Source organism: Anabrus simplex, chromosome 2 (genome assembly GCF_040414725.1).
Source record: "Anabrus simplex isolate iqAnaSimp1 chromosome 2, ASM4041472v1, whole genome shotgun sequence".
NCBI classification, from domain to species: domain Eukaryota; kingdom Metazoa; phylum Arthropoda; class Insecta; order Orthoptera; family Tettigoniidae; genus Anabrus; species Anabrus simplex.
Window position 1 is genome coordinate 750082152 of NC_090266.1, and position 25602 is coordinate 750107753.

Below are 25602 nucleotides of genomic sequence, written 5' to 3' on the forward strand. Positions count from 1 at the left end.
AGTTTCCCTGGACGGATAGTTCTTTCAATGCTTTGACAAGCTAAGGGAAATTTTGTGAGAATTCTGGAATCCTTCTGCATCTGGTCTTACACATTCGTGGCAGATTGGGAGCCCAATTCCTGGGACCAGTCGATTCTCTGAAAAAAAAAAGTATCCTTTACAGAGGTAATAGTGTACATTATTTGCGTCGTTCACCATAAGACTGAGTTTGTGGTTTGAGGAATGGAAAAATAATGATCGAGAACACATTTTAATTAGAATCCCTTATACAACACCCTCTTTGTCTTCCATTGAAGAACAACCGAGAATATCGAGAACACGAAATCTTACACAATCCCAGACAATAATCTGGTGACCAAAAAATTATCAGTGCTTTGGTGATCGATGGGGCATCTTGTTCTTTCGTTTCCACAAAACCTTGAAATTATTTTCCTGAACACTCTACCCCACCAAATGCCGAGGTTATGGATACTGGAGGTCTTTACCTTCCACCCGTCCCAGGGCCTTCATGGCCTGTACGGAGATGAATTTGCTTTGGTTTGCTTAGAAATTCTTTTCGGATTTTCTCTTGGCTTTCGTAGAAACTCAAGCCTTTAGTTAGAAAGCTGTACTTTTCTTGGCGTGCCCGCTGTTTGATCAGCCATTATTGCGTAAGCCATGGCTTAACATCACTTATTACATTCTCCCCATTAAATTCGCCACATATATGTATTCATTCGTTTTGCGTGCTTGATGGTGTATATACTGCATTCCGGTGACACCTCCCAGGTGATTCTTCGATTGCTTGCCACCAGAATCAATTATTAAGTTGAACAGATCGAATAATACCCCTTCATCACCTTATTTTCCTCTAAGAGGAATATCATGTGTGCCGCAGAATAATATAGAGGAAATAAGCAATGACAATATTTGCCTGTTTTCTTCGACTGTTTTTTGTAGGGGCTTTACGTCGCACCGACAGAGATAGGTCTTATGGCGACGATGGGAGAAGAAAGTTCTAGGAGTGGGAAGGAAGCGCTGTGGCCTTAATTAAGGTACAACCACAGCATTTGCCTGGTGTGAAAATGGGAAACCACGGAAAACCATCTTCAGAGCTGCCGACAGTGGGATTCGAACCCACTATCTCCCGGATGCAAGCTTACAGCCGGGCGCCTCTACGTGCACGGCCAACTCGCCCGGTGACTGTTTTGAAGTTGGGCAACCACAGGTACATTTGCGAGAAAAGCTTTTGCAGCCGCTGCTGGAAGTTGCTGGCGGCATGTTCTTGAAAATCATGTATGGCCTAATCGCGAATGAAGCCAAAACTCCTCTGCCGGCAAAAATGGCAGGAAGGACAGCGCTTGCAAGGAGCACCCTTCAGTGGAACTGAGTACACTAGCCACGGTGTGGATTGATATCACCAGCCATGATTAAATGTTCTCCGCAAATGGCTTGCATTCGTTTCGAAATTGTAATTCCTTGGCGGAGCCAAGGGATTTTGTAGGGCCTCTTTCTTCTTTTCCATTGTTAACTGGATACCTCCTCCAACATAATGATCCAGGTCATTTTCGTTGTCGTGATCACTCTCTCCAATCTCAGGAGCCGGGCTGAGTGGCTCAGGCGGTTAAGGCGCTGGCCTTCTAGGTACTAGGATTTCTCGGTCATCGGATTCTGGGGGACCGAGAACATCATGCGGGAATGTGTCGGAGCTTCCCAGATCACTTCATCATAGACGCAAGCACTTTATTTGGACTCTTAATATCAATACTCTGTGCAAAAGTGGCAAACTTAAATAACTAACAGATGCCTTGGATAAATTCAACATCCATATTTTAGCACTTCAGGAAACCAGGTATAGGCCTACTGACGAAAATCACTTTGAATCAGGCAATTATGGAATTTATAAAGGAAAGCCTGCAATGTCACTCCTTAACCAAACTTTTCAATATGGAACTGGATTTATAATCAAGAAAAATATTACAAACTCAGTGCTCGACTTCACATCGTTCTCGGAAAGAATTTCATACTAACCATGAAATCCGGAAATAAAGCCTACACTCTAATCAATTCGCATGCTCCAACAAACAATTACAATAAAAGGGATCCCAAAATAGTAGAATACTTCTGGGATTTTCTAGAAGAAACCACCGCCAAAATTCCGAAACATCACACCAAACTTTTTACTGGGAGATTTCAACGTGGAAGTTGGAAGGGAAGAGAAATTTAGAACTAATGTAAGCCTTTACCCAGCTCATATAAGACTAAATAGAAGTGGAGAATGTTTCATAAGCTTCTGCGAAAGCTTTAACGTAAAACTCATGTCGACTCATTTCTTGGAACTTCCACTAAAAAAAAATGCCTTGGTGACTTCCAAACCTTCATTTTGGAGAATTTCAATGAGACCATGTAGCGATTTCCAATAAAAATAAAAAGGAAATTATGAATGTCAAGGTTAGAAAGGAATCATCGAGTCTGATTGCTATGCATTTATAATGAAAGTTAAATTTCAACCAAACAGACTCAAGACCAGAGCAATAAAACGTTTGAGAATCGCTTCGGACCTTCTTAAAGAAAACACATAGACCTTCCTCGCAAATATCTCCAACCTAAATCCTTCTGATTGGATGGAACTCAAAGATAATACTAGGAAGGCTTCCGAAACCATAGGCTCACATCAAGGGATATGGAAGCATGGATGTTGCAATGAGACCTGTGACAAAGCAATTGAACTTATAATTAAAGCCTGGCAAAGTTTGAATTCACACAAAACTAAACAAAAACGGGATGAATTTTTAAAAATTTTAAAACAGGCTTCGAAAAACTATCAAATAGGAAAAGCGCAATTACGATAAAAGAAGATTAATGGAAACTGAACAGGATTTAAAGAAATATAATACACGGAACTTATAAAACATTTAGAGAAGAACTATCCAATTATAAGGTACCTACTCTTTGTCTCAAATGTCCAGATGGAACCTTTGAAACAAGTAGTAGGGAAAATTGCGAACTTCTCGCAAATTATTATAAAGAACTGTTAAATTGTGAGCCTCTCAACAGCACTTTTCTCTTGAAAAACCCCTAATTAATCCGGACTCAGAACCACCCACGTTGGAAAAAGTCTAACGAACAATCAGTGACCTAAAAGATATTAAAGCAATTAAAGAAATGTGGTAAATAGGTTGTGATAGCTTAGCTCAGAAAATTCACACCATTATTGGAGATACCTGGATTGCAGAAAAAGTTCCTGATGAGTGGAAGTATGCCTTAATACACCCCTTGCATAAGAAAGGGGATAAGTCTGATGTCAATAACTATGGAGGGATATCACTGTTACCAGTTGCCTACAAAAATCTCACCAAAGCACTACTCAACATACTTGAGAAGCAAATAGACATCTTAATACGTGAATATCAGGCAAATTTCAGAAAAGGAAGATCACATGTACAACAATTTTTTAATCTGAAGACCATCTTACAAATACGTAAAACCAGGCAAACTGTTACAGTTTTTGTTATTTCAAGAAAGCATATGATTCCTTAGATAGACAAACATTTTTTGGTGTGCTGGAAGAGTTTAGAGTAGATAAAACAATAAATTTCATCAGACGGACATTGATTGACACCACCTCGAAAGTGAAGTTCTTAGGTGAAATTTCTGAACCTTTTGATATTAAAACAGGGGTAAGAACAAAGAGTTGGCTTATCTCCATTACTGTTCATTCTTGTGCTAGAGAAAGTAGTCCGAACCTGGGAAAAGGAAACAAAATGGATTAATATCGGCAAGTTGGTTGAAGATAAAATTAATATGAAATGTTTGGCATTAGCAGATGATGTGGTAATTCTATCCAACAATAGGCAAGGAGCACTTCAGTCCCTGGAAAACTTCACGCAATTGCATCTAAAACTGGATTCCAAATCTCATATGAGGAAACCCGATACATCGAAGGATCCCCCCGATACTTAGACAAACAACCTCTGGTAATTAAGTTTGGAAAAATCCCTCATTTCAAGTACTTAGGGGAAATCATCCGACCATCCGGATTAGACCGTGAAACACACACAGAGAGAATTTCTAAATAACAAAAAAACCTATAGAATCACATGGAAGAGGTGCAACAAATATCATACCGGAACCCTAAATTTAAACACTATAATACTGTAATTAAGCCTGAAGCATTATACACATCAGAAACATTGATCACTGGAGGCAGATCAATAAATAAAACTTTAGAAAAATAGGAAAGAAAAATCACCAGGAAAATCTTTGGCCCAGTAGGCATAGAAGGAATGTGGATTAAAAGGAGGCCTCCTGAATTATATCAGCATTATGAGAAAATATCAGATACTGTTAGAAAAAGACGACTGAAATTTTATGGTCATATTCAAAGAATGGACAATGAAAGACTTACAAAAATATATTTAATTATACCTCCTCACTAAAAATCAAGAATAATTGGATGATCGAAATTGAAAAAGACCTTCACGAAATCAGCATACCAGATGCAATTATATGGGACAGATAGATCTAGCATTAGAATGTTGACGAATAAACATAATTTGCTGAAAATCCCAAGATGAGAACCACCACTGCATGGGCGAAAGAACGGAAAGAAAATCACAGCGAGAGGATGAAGAGATTCTGGGAAGAGACAAAAGCAAATTCATCTGCTAAATTGGCCCACTTAGTTGATCACAACGACGTGAAGAATTAAAATAAAGTACACTGACGGAATATTTATTTTATCCAAAAAGCGGTTGCGCTAGATTAACGAACGTTGGTAGGCTTGTTTATACATCTGAAAGATGGTGTAGATTCAAATTTCCCGCAGATCGCATTAGCATGGCGCTAGTAGCGGCCCCATGGCGTTGCACATCACGTTTACTTTAAATACGGGCTGTACTGTGCGAAAGCGTTGGAGGACGAGTTTGGCTGTCACAGCGAGTGGACGTACGTGCTTCCCGCTGAGTCACTCTCCTCGCCAGGCGATCTGTACTTTCCAAGTACCAGCCAGGCAACTGTACTTGATAGTGCATCTTCTGTTTGTACTTTTAAGTACGCAGTACGAACGTTGTCAGGGAGCACTTCTCGGTGCTAGTTCTTTTTCAGGTTTTATTTCAGGAGGACAGGGATGGAGCAGCTATCCATACCAGCGAGAACGGCCGACTACGACTTCAGGGCAGCGACGGAGGACCTCCGAGTGTGGCTGTGCACGGAGCTCAACCCCGACGCTAGACTCCCGGCGCTGATGTTGTACAACCGGTGGGGGAAGCACAGCTACAAGGAGACGATTGCCATAGTCGATCTCGTTACAGTGACTGTGGAGCAATTCGGAGAGGGGCGATCACCCATTTCATCCACGAGGTGATCCCTGGTTGGATGGTCATCATCCGTCCTAAGGACCCAAGCCGCCTCCACGCCTACGAGAGACTGGTGTCGCAACACTTCTAGGTTATCTGGCTACCAGGTCTCAGGGAGCAAGTGGACGACACAGGCAGCCAGGAGGCAGCCACCCAGACGCCTCACAAGACGTCCACCGTGAGTGACTGCATTCCACCTGTCTGCGGCGTCGACACAGTGGACATACACTGGGAGTTCCGGTCTGGGGAGCAATTTCCTATGAGAGCAGGAGCACTCTCATGGTTATCCCACACATCCTGACTGTAAATGTGTACGTCCGTCTGGTGATTCTACCTGTTGTGCTGCCATTCACGAACATTTCCGGGGCGTGTTTTCCAACAGGATAATGACCTTCCCCTGGCCGCTGTTGTAACCAAACGTGCTCTACAGAGTATCGATATGTTGCCTTGGCCTGCTCGATTCCCCGATCTGTACCCAATCGAGCAAGTGTAGGGTATCATTAGACGACAACTCCAGATTCATCTACGACCGGCATTAACCGTCCTTGTATTGACAAACGAAGTGCAACAGGCATGGAACTCCATCCCACAAGTTGACATCCGGCTCCTGTACGACACAATGCAAGCACATTTGCATGCCTGCATTCAACAGTCAGGATATTACACCGGATATTAATGGACCAGCACGGCACATATGCGATGGCTTTTCTCGTATGGATATTAACCTGCAGTCCTGTACCTTTAATCAATTAAATATTTTATCTCGACAAATATATTGCCAAACTTTTCGTATTCTACATTCCTTATTTCATGCTGTTTGGATATTTTTTCTGCCCTTGTAATAATTCCATGTGGCTACTGCTAGCCTGGTGGAGCACTTGTAGGACAGACCCTCCTAAAAGGTTGGCCGGCATTTGTCCTGCATGGGAAACTGCGTCCTTTTGTAGTGGAGTATAGGGTTGTGTGTGGTGTGTGAGTTGCAGCGATGTTCGAGATAGCACAAATCCGCAGTACGCGAGCCAAGGGAATGAACCATTTTAAGATTAAAATCTCTGACCGAAGTAGAATCGATGGGGCCCTCTGAGCCGAAGGTAACTACGGACGCTTTTTAACATTTTGTTCCACATATTTCAAGAGGGATTCAATATATTCAATTCTAGCAATTACCCGCGGCTTCGCTCGCGCAGTTTTCGTAATTTGATCAAATTAATCGTTCGTAGCATTGTACTAAGACATTATCTGAAAATTCCTAAAGTAAAAAACTCACCCAAAAACTGAGTTTCATTTACCCCAGAACTTCTTTGTAAACAGTTTGTGGTATTACCTGCGACATAGAACTGTATATGTGAGAAACAGTCATCTCGCAAGTCGAGAAAATTAATACATGTTTCTTTATTTTTAAAGGAGATTCCAAATAACTATTCCCACATCTGTAACATCTTCAGTTTTTTAGATATACATAAGTATCCTCATAAAAAGAATTCAACCCCTTGATCAGTCCTGCCACCCTTACCCCCATCTAAGTGTATTTTCCGAAAACAAAAATACATGTTTCTATATTTTTAAAGGAGATTCCAAATACCAATTTTCACGTCTGCAACATCTTCAGTTTCTAAGATATAAGTATCCTCATAAAAAATAGTTCAACAATTTTTTACTTCCTTTCATCCCCTGTTAAATGCCTTCTCCGAAAACAAAAAGGTGGAGGTTCCTGTATTTTTAAAGGACTTTCCAAACATCAAGTTTCTTGTTTCTAACATGTTAAGTTTTTGACATATGATGTAGATATACCGGTATTCATTTTAAAATTTCACCCGCTTATCCAATTCTTTACAGCCTCTTAGCTGTATTTTCGGAAAACAAAAAACATAGGTGTTTCATTATTTTTAAAGGTGAGTCCAAATGCCAGTTTTCATGCCTGTACGTCTGTAACACCTTCAGGTTTTGATATAAATTTATACTCATAAGAATTATTCAACTTCTCCTTCTTCACTTCTTTCCACCCCTCTATTGCCTTAAGTGGACTTTCCAAAAACAAAAAATATGTGTTTCTTCATTTTGAAAGGAAATTCAAAATACCAACTTTCACGTCTGCAACAGCTTCATTTTTTAAGATAAAGTCTCCTCATATACATATTTCAACTCCTTATTTACTTATTTTGAACCCCACAACTCTTACGTCGATTTTCCGAAAAGAAAAAGAAACAAATGCGCGTTTCTTCATTTGTAAAGGAGATTCCAAATACATAATTTCACGTCTGTAACATTTCAGTTTTTGAGATATAAGTGTCCTCAAAAAAGAATTCAACTAATTTTTCAACTCATTCACCCCCCTTAAGTGGATTTTCCGAAGACAAAAGAACATGTGTTTCTTTAATTTGAAAGAAGATTCAGAATACAAATTTCATGCCTCTAACACCTTCAGTTTGTGAGATATGTGTATCGTCAAAAAATAATTCAATTCGTTTTTTTCACCCCAGCCCGCTAAGTTGATGCCCCCTCCAAAAATGCGTGTTTGTTTATTTTCTAAGTTGATTCAAAATACAAATTTTCACGTGTTACCTTAAGTTTTTGAGATATAAGTTTCTCCATAAAACGAACTAAATTTTTCACTTCCTTTCACCCTCTCCCCCTTAAGTGAATTTTCCGAAAACCAAAAACCCCTTTCTTTATTTATATAGGAGCTTCTAAATGTCAATTATCCCGACTGTAACATCTTCAGTTTTGAGATACTAGTACATGTATCCTCACAAAAGGAATTAAACTTCTTTTTCACCGCCCCTACCCCGAAGTTGATTTCCCCCCAAAAATGCGTGCTTCTTTCTTTCTAAAGGAGATTCCAAATAGTAAATTTCACGCATGTAACATATTTAGTTTTTGAGATATAAGTATCCTCATACAAAGTATTCAACTAATTTTTCAATTAATTCATCCCCCCTTAAGTGGATTATCCGAAGACAAAAGATTACATGTTTCTTTACTTTGAAGGAAAATTTCAAATACAAATTTTCATGTCTGTGACATATTCAGTTTTTGAGATATAAGTATCTTCATGAAACGAATTTAACTCCTTTCTCACACAACCCCCGCCCGTTAAGTTGGTTTCCCCCCACCCAAGAAATGCGTGTTTCTCTATTTTTGAAGGAGATTCCAAATACCAATTTTCACGACTGTAACCTTTAGTTATGAGATATAAGTTTCTCCAGAAAAAGAATTAAAGTTTTTTTACTTTCTTTCACACTCCCCACTCAAGTGAATTTTCCAAAAACAAAAAGTACCCGTTTCTTTAAAAGAGCTCCCAAATACCAATTATCACGACCGTAACATCTTTAGTTTTTGAGATATATGTATCTTCGTAAAAGGAATTTATCTCCGTTTTCATCCCCCACTTCCAAGTTGATTCCCCCCCCCCCCATCAAATGCGTGTTTCTTTATTTTTAGAGGAGATTCCAATACCACTTTTCACGTTTGTAACATCTTTATTTTTTTTTTACTTTCTCACACAAATAATTCACCTATTTGTTTTCCTTCACTCCCCCCCCCCGTTAAGGGATTTTTCCGAAAACCAAAGGATACGTGTTTCCTTATTTTTAAGGGAGATTCCAAATGCCAATTTTCACGTTTGCAAGATGTTAAGTATTTGAGATATACTCTAGATACGCTAATTTGACAAATAAACCCCCTTTTTCAGTTCCTCTTAATTGGATTTTCTGAAAAGAAATATTTATGTTTCCTTACATTTACAGGAAATTCCAAATACCAGTTTTCAAATCTGTAATATGTTTCGTGTCTGAGATAATTTGCAGATATAGTCTTTTTAAAAATTCACCCCGTTTGTCACTCCTGTTCACCCCCTATTCATCGGAATATCAAAAAATACAATAATACATGTTTCTTTATTTTCAAAGGAGATTCCAAATTTCAATTTTCATGTCTGTAACATCTTCAGTTTTTGAGATATAGGTCTCCTCATAAAAGATGTTCAACCCCATTTCCCCCTTTTTCACTCTCCTTAATTGGACTTTCCGATAAAAAAATACGTATTTCTTTATTTTTAAAGGAGATTCCAAATACCAATTTTTACGTCTGTAAACTTTAAAGTTTTTAAGATATAGATATCCTCATTTTAAAAATTCACCCCCCTTTTCACCCCCTTAGCGACGGAATATCCAAAAGTCTTCCCTTAGCGAGCACCTACAGAAGATGTTAATATAAATGTATCCCCAAAATTTCATTTCTTTACGTCCAGTAGCTTTGGCTCGGCGATGATGAGTCAGTCAGTCACTCAGTCAGTCAGTCAGGACAAGTTACTTTATATATATAGATGTATACTATTTTGAGCAAAGTAATTTGCAAGAATTAAAATCTACTACTATATATAGATATTATGGGATTGCCTAAATAAAATTCAATTATTTCGATGGACAATTTTCTAGTATTTACACTGTATCTCTCTCTCCTGAATACTGTAGTCTCCTGGAGTTCCGGCGTTTTTAATTTCACAAATTTAATTAATGGCGACGAAAGAATTTTAAGGACGTGAATCTCCAGATTGTCAATAATCACGGGAAACTATCAGGAAAATGAAATTCAAATAAACTGAGTTGCATTCTAGCAAATGACTTCACTTTCCGTGTTCTACTTACCACATGTCAGCAGCTAAGGTGATTGGCTCGTAGTGAAGAATTTCTGGGGCTGAAAAGAAAAGTAGCCTTTTTTAATCAACAGAGAAGAATAACGTTGGGAAACTAGTTATACCAATGGGGATTTCAAAAATAAAATACCAAGGATGTTTCATTTACGGATGGAGGCAGATGAAATGGAAACATTTTTGGCAGAAGGAAGGAAGGAAGGAAGGAAGTCATATCTACAGTTAGGATTTTTATGCACTAATCGATCATCTTGCCCGAACATGCTGTCGAGGTGTAGCGAGCTGCTTCTTACCCGGAGGCACTGGGTTTGATTCGCGATCAGGTCTGGGATTTTTACGCGGATCTGAAAGCCGCTTCGAGGTCTATCCAGCCTACACGAGAAGAATTGTGGAGCTATCTGATGGCGAGGTAGCGGTCCCTACCTAGAAAGCCAAGAATAACGGCCGAGAGGATTCGTTGCGCTGACCAAGCATCACATCGTAATCTACAGCCCTTTGACGTGAGCAGCAGTTATTTGTTAGGCAAAGGTCCAACACGGTTTAAGCGCGATAAGGTTAATTTTTTTCTTAGTAGGTTATACTGCAGCTGCGATTAATTATTTTGCTGGCCAGCGCTATGGTTCTACAGTGAAATTAGCATTGACATTACCGGTTCCACACGGTGCAAAGCCCGTAATTCTTGCAAATGTCCCTCGATTACCTTTGAGGAGGCTAGACGACCCTCCCCTCTCCCCCATGGTGCTACAGCCTTACTGCTGCTTGCTTGATGATGCTTGTTGTTTTAAGGGGCCTAGCATCGAAGGCCATCGGCCTCGCCTTGCTAAGCGACTGCTGCTCAGCCCAAATGCCTGTGGATTACGAGGTGACGCATGGTCAGTGAGACGAATGATCTCGGCCATTCTTATTGGTTTCCTAAACCGGGGTCGCCATCTCATCGTCAGATAATCACGTATGGCTGAATGGACTTCGAACGATCCCTAAGGTTCAGGTAAAAATCATGTCATAAAATGTTGCTAAATTTGGATAGATGAACAATAAACATTCGTCGCATCTCTGGAGACATGAGACATAAGACAGTCCACTGCAGCTATGTTTGGCTTTATGCAGTCGGCTGGATGGGTTTTGCAACAGGGCCAGTAGTTTTCACGCATTGTGTCAGTCATTCTCACTTTACCCTCTTTCCTCTCCCTTCTCCCTCCTTCACATGGTATGCACTTGTGCAGAACACTATGAAATTATACGCAGATGTCACGTTTCCAGTAGCCAGTGGGTCAGCTGCAGGCAAAAGGAAGACAAACATTGAGCCTAACATAACAGCTGAGTTTCGAATCCAGGCGTGACCATCTTTTTATTTTTGTTCCCGAATGAATACACCGTGACACCCTCAGGAATGAACATACGAAGTTTGGCGGAATAAACTTCGTTGCTAAATGTTTTACTCCATTCTGACATGGCACATTATTCATACGCGTCAAGAGAGCAAGTGCTGCCTAGGTAATTTTAGCATTCGTGAGGCAGCGATTCGGTGTAGCGTTTTGCCTAGGGCTGCTCAGAGGTGGATACAGTAGTGGTGGGTGTCAGGGTTATATTTAAACGTCAACTGGGCACTGATTGAAGGTAGGCTTGTACCAGGAAGACAACAGTTTAGCTAGAACTACACAGAAGGACCCGTTCTTAACCTCGGCGGAGCGAATGTAGGCGACCAATTTTCCTGGACCTCCACACACGGTCCGTAAACGATTAGGAGAAGCCGGACTCCATTGCAGAAAAGCGGAGGCCAAAGAGCCTCTCTCCGATGAACAGATGGTCGATCGGTGCTCCTTTGCCGAGAGAGAGAGTTAAATTGTAACTGGGATCAGTGATCTTCTCTGACGAGAATTCTTTGAGTTCGGTGGGGTCGGGGCGGTTCGCGTTTACTAGCCAACGAATCTCTATATGACAAAAGATATGTATATATACCTATGTAACTTTAAAGCATTAAAGTTTGTCTAAAACAATAATTATTAATCATACAACACTATCATCCTCCTCCTTCAGCATAAAGAAAACCACGCATGTCATGAGGATAATTAATTTGTTTAATAGGGTGAACTGTTTACGGATAGCCCTACGTTATATTGTTGTAGGTGTTACTATGAGGATAACCGTGCTTTGCTACGGTTTTAAACTGAAAGTTAACTTTCAAAGTTTTAAACTTTGGGTATATGTCTTTTCATGAGAGTTTAATCCCGGTGTAAACAAATAGGCGGAGCACGTTGCCTTTGCACGTGGACATAAACATAGTTGATTGGAGAAGCAACCGTCGCACTCACTCGACTGTATGCGAGCTCGAAGGAAAGTAGTGCGTGGTTTTAATTCAATTTTATTTTAGTTTATAACATTTAGAAATGCCTTTGCTGGCAAGATGTAGTGTTTACAGTGCGCTATGTCTTCTGGTATGGGATAGAATAAAATTGTTACTTTCATTGACCTGTCTCAGTCTCTTCCTTGGCTTTGACAATATGAAAGTGGCTGAGGTATGCGTGACGCTAGTAATGCCATTCCTTATGCAGCCAGTCCCTGCTCTGAATGGTGTGAAAATGTCACTCATAGGGTCGGCTGGTGCAGGCATTTCAGTGGGCTTGGCAGACTGATGTGCAATAGCAACTTCTGGCTCGGTGAGGAAAGCAACGGGGAACTACCTCACTCCTCATTTCCCTAGGACGCCTCTTCAGTGACACCTAGGCCATCTATGACAGCTAATGGTGAACCTGTTGAGGATCCAACCAGCCTTCGGGCTGAATACCCAACATACATACATACATACAACATTTAGAGAGTTTGGGAGAGTACGTAATCATATTAAAATATGGTTGTCATATATATATATATGTTTTTTAATAAAATAGTGATTAAATAACGAGAAATGAAGGCGCAAGGCGTGGTGTAATACAGGAAGTCTTCTCGTAGTGGGGGAAAGTCACAAGCTGTACAGTGTGGAGATAAGGTGTTGCATCTTGCAGCAGCAGTCAGTGTCAGTATTCATAGTGAGAGAAATGGAGCAAGAGGTAGGACCATCGCGTGTAGTGAAGCACAAAAGAGGAAAACCGCTCAGAAGTGACCACAGGCAGTGCGTTGTGAATGTGTTCAATAAACTAAGTGAACAGAATCCAGGTTTAGTCGTTTATTCAGAAGTTCAGATCTTCGCACTTTTATCGTATGCGTTGCGCAGCCCTGTACGTCCGAACACGAGACGTTGACGGGATGGAGGTCGGTACTACACGCTCAGCCAATCACAACTCTTTCTTTGGCAGAGGCGCGGACATACTATGTTTACATCAGTATTAAAATCTCGTGAAAAGACATATAGTCCGCTGTCGGATGAATCAGCATATCTACCCTCAGTTGAACGTCAAACGGTTTTGGAGGAATGATTACCTATTTTCGGATCTAACAGCAATTTGAGTTCGATAGAATTGGAATGTTTTTAAAGCCCTATCTTATTTAACATCTAGGATATAGAAGCGCCCAACATGGGAAATTTTGACTTCGTACGTCTAAGGGTAATGGAAAAAGGAAAGTTTCGTTTTAAAAACATTTCTTTCATAATATCTAGGATATAAAAGACCAATCATTATATAAAATTTTAATTTCGTACCTGAAACAGTTACTGGAGATTGAATATTGTGGTTTTCAGGGTCAACCCTCATCTAAAGCAGTTAGTGGAGAAATATGATATTTGATATTTGATACCTAGGACATAAAAGTACAACTTTCTTGTAAAATTACTACTTCGTACGTCAAACGGTTTAGGAGGGATGAATAATTTTGGTTCTGGAGCTGACCCAATTTAATCCCTTAGAGGAAGAAGGTTTTAAATAATTCATATTTCACACCTATGATATAAAATGTATACCGCTATTTGGAATATTGTTTTCGAACGTTAAAGGGTTTCGGAGGAATGAATATTTCTTCGGATATCAACCCACATTTAACCCCCTGAAGAGTTATTTTCTTTTCAAACATTCTGTTATTTAACACCTAGGATGCCATTTCAAATGTTAATTTCATAAGTCAAATAGTTTCAGAGAATATTTTTTGTCATCAAGCCTGAAGACCACTTCTTATTTAAAATCTAAGATGTATAGGAGAAAATATCATGCGAAGTTTTGACTTAGTTAGTCAAACGGTTTCAGAGAAATGAATAATTTTGTCATGAGGACACAGTCTCCAGAAAAAAACCCCTAAGGGTTAATTGTAGAAAGACCACTTACTATTTAAAATCTAAGACAAGGAGGAGCAACCATCATGTGGAATTTCTACCTCGTGTGTCGAGAGGTTTCAGAGAAATGAATATTTTTGCCATCAAGTCTCACCCTGCAATAAAAACCCCTTAGGGGTGTATTGTTTTAAAACAAATTATTTAAAGTTCAAGGCATATAGGAGCAACCATCATGTGAAATTTTAACTTCCTAATCAACCGGTCTCAGAGAAATGAATATTTGTTGTCATCAGGCCTCAAAACCCACAGTCGAAACCCCTTAGAGATGTAATGTTTTAAGAACATGCTGAAATAGGTGTTACGTTATTTGTGTTGTCGAGTATGCTATGTTTCAAGAAAATCGACAAAAATATTTTTTTCCAATACAAACTTCTATACCTCGCCTCCTTATTAACCTTTAGGAGTTAATTTCAAAACAAGAAAGTAAAAAGGGATTTAACAATTTTGAAACCATTTATGGCACATTTAGGGATTGAATTTTCAGAAATCTCTTCTAATGAGTCTCTCCGTTTTGAAATGAAACCACTGACCACATTTCATATTCATAGCTTCAGCGGTTTCGGTTCGGCGATGATGAATGAGTCAGTCAGTCAGTCATTCAGTCAGGACATGTTATTTTAGATAGATAGATAATTAATGTTTTCATCAGACTGAAAAGCTTTAAAGTTACATTAACTGAGTCGACACCGAAAAGTATGGATTCAATCTTAACAAAAAATGAAAAGAAAAGAAGATAGACATAGGCCTATAGCCAAATGATCACGCAGTGGTAGCATATCTCTGTCGCGATGGAGGGTGGATATCTTTTGTTCTGATGGGGCCGGAGTGCTTCATGGGATAGATAGCCGTCTCACATTGGACTAATATTTGGGCATTCTGTAGAATATTATAGTTCCGAGTGTGAGAGAGCGTTATCCAGGGGAGGTAATGCAGTTCGTGCAAGTCAACTCCATAGATCGCACGAGCGGTTGTGATCAGGGCTAGAATTCTGAGCAGGATTCCAACGAACTTCTCAATTGGGTCTCTCGATCTCCAGACTTGTACCCTATTGAACATGTGTGATCAAGGTGAAAAACGCCATATTGAAACGGGAATGCCCTGTCAGCATTCACCGTCCATGTATTTCTTGTGGAAAACGTTGTAACACCCGTCTGTGAAGATTTGAAACGAGCGCCGAGCGCGCAGGCATCATGTGTGTCAGCGCAGGCAGGTGATCGCTCGCTGCAGGGTACCAGCCGAGGCCGAGTGACGTCACGATCGAACGTTCCATTCCTTCGATTTCATTATATCCAGAACGGGATGACCGATCGTAATTTGAAGCTCGTCATCTTGTAGGCCTAAATAACAAATATCACTATACAACATTTCAAGCAAATCGGCGGAAGGATGACCGACCTGTGGGTATAAAGGGAGCCCGCTAGCTCCGTAGAAGTATTTTGCGTCCAACACTATTGACAGTGGAACACGTGCATTTAACAAACAGTGTCGTGTCACAACCTTCAGTGCAGTGCTGAGAGGAGTTCTGTGGTGAGGGGAGGAGTTCAGCGACGTGGGACAACGCCGACGCTGAGGGACGACGACCGACGCCGAGGGACGACGCCCTTCTCTACATCTTTCTGGACACTCAAACTCCAACTATTCATCTGTAAAGGTGATATGATTCATCTGTTTTTCTTGAATAAACTTCAAGTTGCACTCAATAAGAACTTATTGCACTACCCTTCTCTCTCCGACTCTCTCAGCATGGATCGTACACGCCCTGGCGTCAATCAATGTACTCCTCTAAGCTAAAGTACGGGCGTTCCTGTTTCAATATAAAGAAATATTGGCCTCAGCCCTTGCGGGGCGTTATATTGAACGCATGTAAGGAGATCGCTCTCGTCGAGGAATACTTTAGGAAGCTTGTTGAGTCAATGCCACGTTGGCTCCGACAAGTTGTTCAAGCCGATGGATACTGGACGAGGTATTAAGTCATGTCTAAAACAGTCTTTTCAAGACTAACACAATTAAAAGCACAATAATAATAACTTCGCGTCCGCCTTTGTGTTGGAGTGGTTAGTGTGATTAGCTGCGACACCCGGAGGCCCGGGTTCGATTCCCGGCTCTGCCACGAAATTTGAAAAGTGGTTCGAGGGCTGTAACGGGGTCCACGTAGCCTCGGGAGGTCAACTTAGTACATGTGGGTTCGATTCCCACCTCAGCCATCCTGGAAGTGGTTTTCCGTGGTTTACCACTTCTCCTCCAGGCAAATGCCGGGAGGGTACCTAATGGCCACAGCCACTTTCTTCCCTCTTCCTTGTTTATCCCTTCCAATCTTCCCATTCCCCGCAGGGCCCCTGTTCAGCATAGCAGGTGAGGCCACCTAGGCGAGGTACTGATCATCCTCCCTAGTTGTATCCCCGACCCAGAGTCTGAAGCTCCAGGACACTGCCCTTGAGGCGGTAGAGGTGGGATCCCTCGGTGAGTCCGAGGGAAAAACCGATCCTGGAGGGTAAACAGAGAAGAAGAAGATAATTTCGCAATGATTAAAAATACACACTCATTTGGTTAACGCAAAACTCTAAAAGTGGTTCTCCCGTTGACAGGCGGGTACACTTCATCTGATTGTGAGCTAACTGGCACTCGCGTGACCGCACGTAATATTGTAAGGCTATTCCTGCTGTGCATGGCACGTATTAATTCTTCGAGGGGCCAATGATAATAAACTACGCTCTAATTGCAAGCATTGTGACTGGAAATGCAAAGAATGTTAGTATGGTGCAGTCACAAAGTAGAGTAATGGAGTTCAGTAAACAAATAATATATTGCCGATACCACTATTCGAACTACAGATATGCTGGCTGATAACCAAGGACCTTTGCCCTACACTTAACTGACACAGCGTGAAGTGCTTCACGTCGAACTTCACTTGCCAGCTGTCCCTCACTTCGCATATTTATTTCACCAATGTGGCAGTTTCTTTTCCATTTATTGTACTGTTTTATGTTATTCTGATATGTGAACAGTTGTACAGTGTACTGACAGCCGCATTTCGTCAGGAACATGTCGTTCAATAATTATCGAGTTACATCACATTTCGTTGTTACTGCTCCACCTCACCCATGTGTTCATTTTCGTTTGTTCAACTGTGCGTAGATATGGAATAACGATTTATAAAAGTTATGGTTAGCGTGATTAGCTGCCACTCTCAAAGACCCGGGCTCGATTCGAAACTTGAAAAGTGGTACACACCGGGCGAGTTGGCCGTGCGCGTAGAGGCGCGCGGCTGTGAGCTTGCATGCGGGAGATAGTAGGTTCGAATCCCACTATCGGCAGCCCTGAAGATGGTTTTCCGTGGTTTCCCATTTTCACACCAGGCAAATGCTGGGGCTGTACCTTAATTAAGACCACGGCCGCTTCCTTCCAACTCCTAGGCCTTTCCTATCCCATCGTCGCCATAAGACCTATCTGTGTCGGTGCGACGTAAAGCCCCTAGCAAAAAAAGTGGTACAATGGCTGAACGTGGTCCAGTCAGCCTCGGGAGGTCAACTGATTAGAGGGGGTTTCGATTCCCATCTCAGCCATCATCGAAGTGTTTTTTCATGGTTTCCCACTTCTCCTCCAGGCAATTGCTCGGACTAACTTAAGGCCACGGCCATTTTCTTCCCTCTCCCATGCCTATCCCTTCCAATATTTCCATCCCCCCACAAGGATCTTGTTCAGTATAGCAGGTGAGACCACCTGGGCAAGGTACTGGTCCTCCTCCTCAATTTTATACCCAGACCAAAAGTCTCACGCTCCAGGATACTGCCCTTGAGGCGGTAGGTAGGATCCCTCGCTGATTCCGAGGGAAAAACCAACCCTGGAGGGTAAACGGATTAAAGAAGGAAGAAAATTTATGGAGTAAAATATGGACTAAAATGTTAATAAAATAGTGAAATGAATGCAAAGAATATCAGTATCGTATCAAATTTGCATATTTATAAAACGAGTACAATTAATGGTTTATTGCTTAAGCATGAAAGCCGCGAAATAAGAATTTAAATGTAAGCTACAGAATATGAGTTTAACCTTTCTGATATGGGTCATAGCCAGTTGAGTGACAAGTCCAGATTCAACAAGAAAGATAGAAAGTGCATAGAGCATAACTTGCTTTCCAGATTTCATAGAAATATCAGAATCCAGCACTGAAATGTTGATGCTAGTAAAGTCAATTTTAAATTATTTTCTGACAAGAATAGTTTTGAAACCATAAAATACGGAACACATTGAAAATAAATTATTAAATTGTCCGCCTCTATGGTGTAGTGATTAGTGTGATTAGCTTCCACCCCCGGAGGCCCGGGTTCGATTCTCGGCTCTGCCACAAAATTTGAGAAATGGTACGAGGGCTGGAACGGGGTCCACTCAGCCTCCTTTTTATATCCTGGTGATGTAGTACTAGAATCGTTGCGGTGTGGCTAATAGTAGATGTTATGAGCAAGTGTTGTAATTGGGTTAACGTCTGTGTATATGTATTAAATAAATAAATAAATAAATAAATAAATAAATAAATAAATAAATAAATAAAATAAATAAATAAATAAATAAATAAATAAATAAAACATAATTTCGCACAATATCATTGGATTGGTGCAGCTCTTCCGTCTCAGAACCTCCAACGAATGTGCTCGGCGTGTATCATGAATGGTAAACTGCCTGTTGCATATTAGTTGGAAGATGTTGGGGCAGCAGAAAGATCCGGCCCCAAGCGAAGTTGAGTGAGGCATTCATGATTGTATTTCCACGATCCGGTCGGGAATGGAACCTGCGACCCTGTAACCCGAAGTCTAAGACTCGGACCAAACAGCCAAGGAGCTGGATGTAAAACATTTTATCAGACAGATATTTAATGCATATTTTCTCAGGGCCGATGACTGAAAAGTCCTTAGCTCATAAACGACACAGCATCACTACCAACAACAAAGAAATTATATTGTCACTGTTACTATAGCCCGCTTCCGTAGGGCAAAGGTTAGTGTTATTAGCTGCCGTCCTCGGGGGTGTGGGTTCGATTCCCGGCACTGCAAGAAACTTAAGAATGGCAGGAGGGCTGATATGTGGCTGAAATGGTACATGCAGCTCACCTCCATTGGGGACGTGCCTGAAAAGAGTTGCATCACCTCGGTATGAGGACACACACTGTTTTTTTGCTATTGGCTTTACGTCGCACTGACACAGATAGGTCTTATGGCGACGATGGGACAGGAAAGGGCGGTCGTGGCCTTAATTAAGGTACAGCGCCACCATTTGCCTGGTGTGAAAACGGGAAACCACGGAAAACCATCTTCATGGCTGCCGACAGTGGGGTTCGAACCCACTATCTCCCGAATACTGGATACTGGCCGCACTTAAGAGACTGCAGCTAGCGAGCTCTGTACACACACTGTTACTATAGATTGAATTCAACTATCGTCGCTTACACTGCAATATACAGTATCTTCTCTTCGTTCCCAATGTACTGAGGCAGAAACGGTGGAGAACGCAGGTGATTACAAGAAGTGGGCAGACAACGTAGGATGTATGAAACCAGACAGTTGTACCGGAACTGTATATCATTACCAGTCGCCTGCCAAAGGATGTCCGTGAGTGTTGATTTGAAAGCGGAAACGACGACAAAACACACGTCTATTCAGGGAGAAGTACTGGAGGAAGAATGTAACTCGCGGTTGTAACGTATCGTGGTGGCATATTCATTATTTTATACATACTATTGCCACGCGATGAGGAATTCCAAGGGTAGGTCTCTACCATAATACTTAAATAAAAATACGCTCATGAAGAAAAGAGTAGGAGAGAGAAGGTAAGGGAGTCATACGGGCATGTGAGTCCACCCGATCTAAATTTCCAAACTATAGGATTTCGGATCCTGTGCGAGGCTACATGTTGTGAAAATGGCTTGTGAGATGTGCAGGCTGCGTTACGAGATGCTCCGCCAGAAAACTTCGAAGTTACCGGCGTTCGTTTATTTTCGTTGCTTTTAATCTAAGAAAAACAATTAATTTATTCCTAGGCAGGCATATTCATAAAAATGTTGAGCTAATTTCAAGACATCCGTTGGTAAATACATTATATTTGGTCTCTCGGGGTGACTTGGTAGCAGAGTTCACTGACTAATCCCTACGATAGGAGCCAATTTATTTGAAAGTGGAGTGTGGGGGGGAGGGGAGTCCAGACAAATGTTGAAGTGTACTCACTTGCCCCACTGTCGTTTGAACTAACTAAAATTCTGAAATGATATACCGATATCTGAATTATAACTCTTATTTCTTCCTGGTAATAATGGTCAGAAGTTACGTAAAGAAGACCGACAGGGCAGTGGCAAGGAGTGAAGATGATGTGCAAAAGATTTTGGAGGATATAAATACAGGCAGCCTATCCATGAGAAAGGCTGGTATTAAGTATATTATACCACGCACTCCTTCATCCTTAAAGTGAAAACTACTTTAAACCTTCCCATATGTACCATTCTTTTCTGTAAAGGAAATTGGCATACGAGTTCGCTGGAAAAATTGTCTTATTCAAAACAGAGGGATGACGAGAAAAACTGGCTTCAGGAGTTGCTGCAAAGGCGGGAGGCAATGCACTGAGCGAGTTAGCTACACGACCAGGGTCTTGTAGCTGTAATATTTAATTTGCTGTATGTTGCGTTCCAACCTGACTGTCTATTCTCTGCACAGACTGAGGAAGATGATACCATGTGCATTTATTGCTTCAAACGCTATGCAGACACAGACATTGAGAAGAGGATTCAGTCGAAGTCCAAGCAGTGGATGCACGAGGAATGCAAAGACATTGAATCTGGAAATAGTGAATTTGTGTATGACTCTTGTCATTAGATGTCTAGAGAAAAGTCTTACAAGAGACCACAAGAACAACTCTTGGATTTTTTAGTAATACCGTGTATTCAAGTAGAGCCTCCGTGGTTCAGGCGGCAGCGCGATGGCCTCTCACCGTTGGATTCCGTGGTTCAAATCCAGGTCACTCTACAGTATGTGAGATTTGTGCTGGACAAAGCGGAGGCGAGTTAGCAAAGAAGCAACCACGTAGTGGAGAGGACATTGAGCATGTCCAGCGCACGTTAGTTGGGCTTAGCAGAAGTTTCCGGGATAGTATGAACAGGAAAAGAAATTTAAGACAATAAGTTTAATATTCAGGTACCCATGTTTATCTTAGAATGCCACCAATAATGCAAGGATGGGAATATATTTCGAGGAATTATAGAAGGAATTACGGAATTTTACCTAATATAGAGTTACAAAATGCCTTTCGTTGTGACATTTCCAAATAAAGGATAGAATATTTTACGCTCTGTGAAGAAAATTACCAACGTGAGGACCATTTCAAACAATTTCTTAAATTAAGTTTCAACCCTAATTCATATTCAGTTAAAATATGTTCATATATATCCTTGGGCGAATAACAACAATGACCCACTGACATTCACTAGCTTGGTTAACAAATTTATTTTATGATAAGTCTGCTGGCCTGCCCTTATGTTACGATACCGCTCTAGAGTGCGATTACTATCTGATGGCACAAACCTGCGTGAAGGCACGAGATTGGAGGGGGAAAGAGTGGGGAAGGAAGGTAGTGGAGGGGTTAACTACTGCTGTGCTACTGGGAGTAAAATGAAGCCCTGTTACACTAACGTAGTCGTCAGCCGACCTGCTGACAGCAGAAGGAGAAGCGCGGACAAGGGCATTCAGTTACCAACACCGGATGTGAACACTTCCGTAGCAAGTAGCGAAGAGAACGCTCCTCTCCTCTCACTCACTGCAGCACATGGACTCGTCTGTATACAAATCTCATTTAGTGAGGAACTAAGGTTTTATGCCATCAGATAGTCATCGCGCTCTATTAATTCCTCTATTTCATTTTAATCCACCAGTTGTCCTTCCTTTCAGCTCTAGACATGATTATGGTGACGATGCTGTTTGATATAACACAATAGGATAGGGTAAGAGACTGGGTCGTTTGAGGAAATGCGAGGTAAGTTGGGGCGAGACCAGATAGATGAAAAAGGGGTAAGATGAGACGAGTCGAGTTCCGATGGAAAAGAGCGGGATAAAAGGAACGGGTCGAGATGAGATGGGAAAGAATAGGATAAGATCGGACAGACTATGTCGGATAGAATTGGACGGGGTAAGATGAGACTAGACGAATCTGGATGGGAAAGGGCGAGGTAGGGGTAAGATGAGATATGATGAGACCGGATGTGAAAGTAGGAGGTTAAAGGGGGTGAGGTGGTGCGAGGTGAGGTGGGAAAGAACGGGGTAAGGTGCGACGGGACGAGATCGGATGGAGTAGGGAGGATGACTTTGGAGGAGTTGGGTTAGGAGAGGGTAAGATGGGAATGGAGCGGTAAGAATAGACTGAATAAGACCGGATGGCAAAAGGCAGAGTGAGTCGGTACATGATAGGATGGAATTGCGTGGAATAAGACCGAACAAGGGATGACGATGAGTCACTAAATAGGATGGGATGAAAACGAATGGGTTGGTTTCAGTCACACGGTGGGACTAGACAGCATGGAAATTAGAGCTGTAAACAGTGCAAGCAGGTGTGGACTGAAATAAGTAAAATTATACCAACTGACAGACAGTAAGCTTCCAAGAGACATGGAAGAACTTAGTAAGTAGAGTAAAAGCATCCCATTGACAGGGAAATGTACTCACCAACGTAATCCGGAGTTCCCAAGATTTCTCTGATTTCTGTTCCTTCCAATACGACCCTAGATATTTCGAAGTCACAGAGTTTTACATCACAGTCTGGAAAATCAGCCATCATGACCAAGTTCTGGGGCTGTAAAAGAGCATTAGACATTGCAATTAAATGGAATTCATTAAATTGATATAATGAGTTCTCTATCATTAGTTAGCTCGTGGTCGTACAGCCTCAACCAGAGATACCATACTTCAGTAGATGAGGAAGGCACAGCGGCATAATACTCTTTTTAGGGGTATGTTGGGGAAAACGTGAGGCGAGATTTAGGTGAAGACACACTGAAGAAGAAAATTACAATTAAATTAAATCATTTCAATCGAAGCAGACTTTCAACGTTTTAGGTCGTGTTACGTACACGTAGTACGTGTTGAAGAGATGTTAAGTACAGAACAAAAATGGCCAAATCGGGAGGTTGTGGGTTCGGATCCCACTGGTGTCCGGCTGGCCATTTTTGTTCTGTACTTAACATCTCTTCAACACGTACTACATGTACGTAACACGACCTAAAACGTTGCAAGTCTGTTTCGATTACAATGCGGTCGTGAAAATTCAATATTCATAAATCATTTCAGATATGCCACACTGAGTGAAGAATTCCTTTCCAATAACTATTTTCAGGAGCACACTTAGGAAAACATGAGGATAGACAAGCTACCACTAGGTGAGGACACCTTGAAGTTCACCATGTAAGAAGAAACAAGAAAACAGTAGGTAGCCTATGTGTTGTAAAGTCATCTCAGCAAAAGCCACTTTATTGATAAGTATACTGTATGAAGAATTTCTTTCCAACGAACATTAATGAATTAAATACCACCGGGCGCGTTGGCCGTGCGGTAAGGGGCGCGCAGCTGTGAGCTTGCATCCGGTAGGTAGTGGGTTCGAACCCCTCTGTCGGCAGCCCTGAAGATGGTTTTCAGTGGTTTCCCATGTTAACACCAGTCAAATAGTGTACCTTAATTAAGGCCACAGCCGCTTCCTTCCCACTCCTAGCCCTTCCCTATCACATCGTCGCCATAAGACCTATCTGAGTCGGTGCAACGTAAAACACATTAAAAAATACTGTAACATACTCAGCAACAGACTAGAATAGTATAACCCCAATCCCTTGTATCGGATCGCCTGAAACTGGGGAAAGTGCATTCATTTATTACATTCCATTTATCTGATACATGCATTAAATTATCCTTGTTACAACTATTTGTCAATTACTACATTAAATAATATACATGGACATAATAATGATTATGTCCATTCCACAAATTATCTCTCATTTCCTTTTCTTTTTATACTCAATAACAACTTATCTTTGAAAATGAAAGTAACCGAGTGAATTGGCCGTGCGGTTAGGGGTACGCAGCTGTAAGCTTGTATTCGGGAGATAATGGGTTCCAACCCCACTGTAGACATCCCTGAAGATGGTTTTCCATGGTTTCCTATTTTCACACCGGACAAATGTTGGTGATGTACCTTAATTAAGGCCACGGCTGCTTCTTTCTCACTCCTAACCCTTTCTTCTCCCATCGTCGCCATAAGATCCCTCTGTGTAGGTGCAACGTAAAACAACTTGTTGGAAATGAAAGTTACGGAAATATGAGAGGAAGAATATTTTTTCGTAACATAATTTTCGTTGCTTATCAGGAGTGTCCAGCAACCTGGAAAATGGGTCACAATTGTTAGAAATACCGTGAAGTCTGAAGAGAAAACAACCCGTCTTGACAATCGATTTTCATTCATTGCTAATTCTTTTCAACATAGCAGTCATATTCACTCCTTTGCCACTCGGATGGATTTCTGACGCCAACACTATGTGGAGGGATGTAATCACTATTGCATGTTTCTGTGGTGGTTGATTGTGTGGTGTGGTGTCTGAATATGAAGATGAGAGTGCTGGGACAAACACTAAACACCCAGTCACCAAGGCCGAAAATTAATCAGACGCGAATAAAATCCCCAACGCGGCCGGGAATTGAACCCGTGACCCTCTGAACCTAAGACCTCGACGCTTACCATTCAGCCAAGAAGTCGGACTTATTTGACTTAATTAATTCCCGTTAATTGCCATAATCTGTTTCTGAGCATAAACAAAGTAGCCTACCCGGTGTTTCTTATCTGACCAGTGTTGTCATAGTCAGAGAATGAAGACCAGGATCCAATCATTTTATTACAGGAAATATTCAATGTAATGCGCATTTACTTCTAGAGGTTAGAAAACGAAGTACCTGGCAGGTATTTGATGGCTTTATCAGGCAACGACGATTGGTATGAATGCAGATTGTTATGCGTTAGTTCCGCGATAACCAAGGATGTAACTACATTTTACACTAGTGAAAGGAATTAGAAGCCTTGTATCTGAGAAACAAATTAGAGCTTTCTAATTCCTACGTTCAGATCTACTAATAATACCACCGCAATAATATATATCACTCAAGAAAATACAAAAATGTCTGGATCGTTATCTTTCCACTCAAGGCTGAAACATAGTGAAGCAGTAAGCTACTGAGTGTACTCTGCACTTTACCTTGGTCAGATAATTGCCATGCTTCCTTGTATGAGGTCGATTGATCTCGAGTTCGATTACGAATAGGTGGTCCTCAGAGAGACCTGTTTCT

The 25602-nt window shown here is 41.3% G+C and overlaps 1 protein-coding gene across 1 annotated transcript in view; it reads right to left on the reverse strand.

The window, feature by feature from the left end:
- The window catches only part of LOC136863094 (uncharacterized), a 324692-nt gene that overhangs the window by 14766 nt on the left and 284324 nt on the right, over positions 1-25602 (reverse strand). Inside the window, exons 5-6 of the mRNA XM_067139430.2 lie at positions 22945-23071; positions 9983-10031 (exon numbers count right to left, since the gene is read on the reverse strand). Of these exons, the coding sequence (XP_066995531.2) occupies positions 9983-10031; positions 22945-23071 (176 nt within the window). The remainder of the gene's footprint in view (positions 1-9982; positions 10032-22944; positions 23072-25602) is intronic.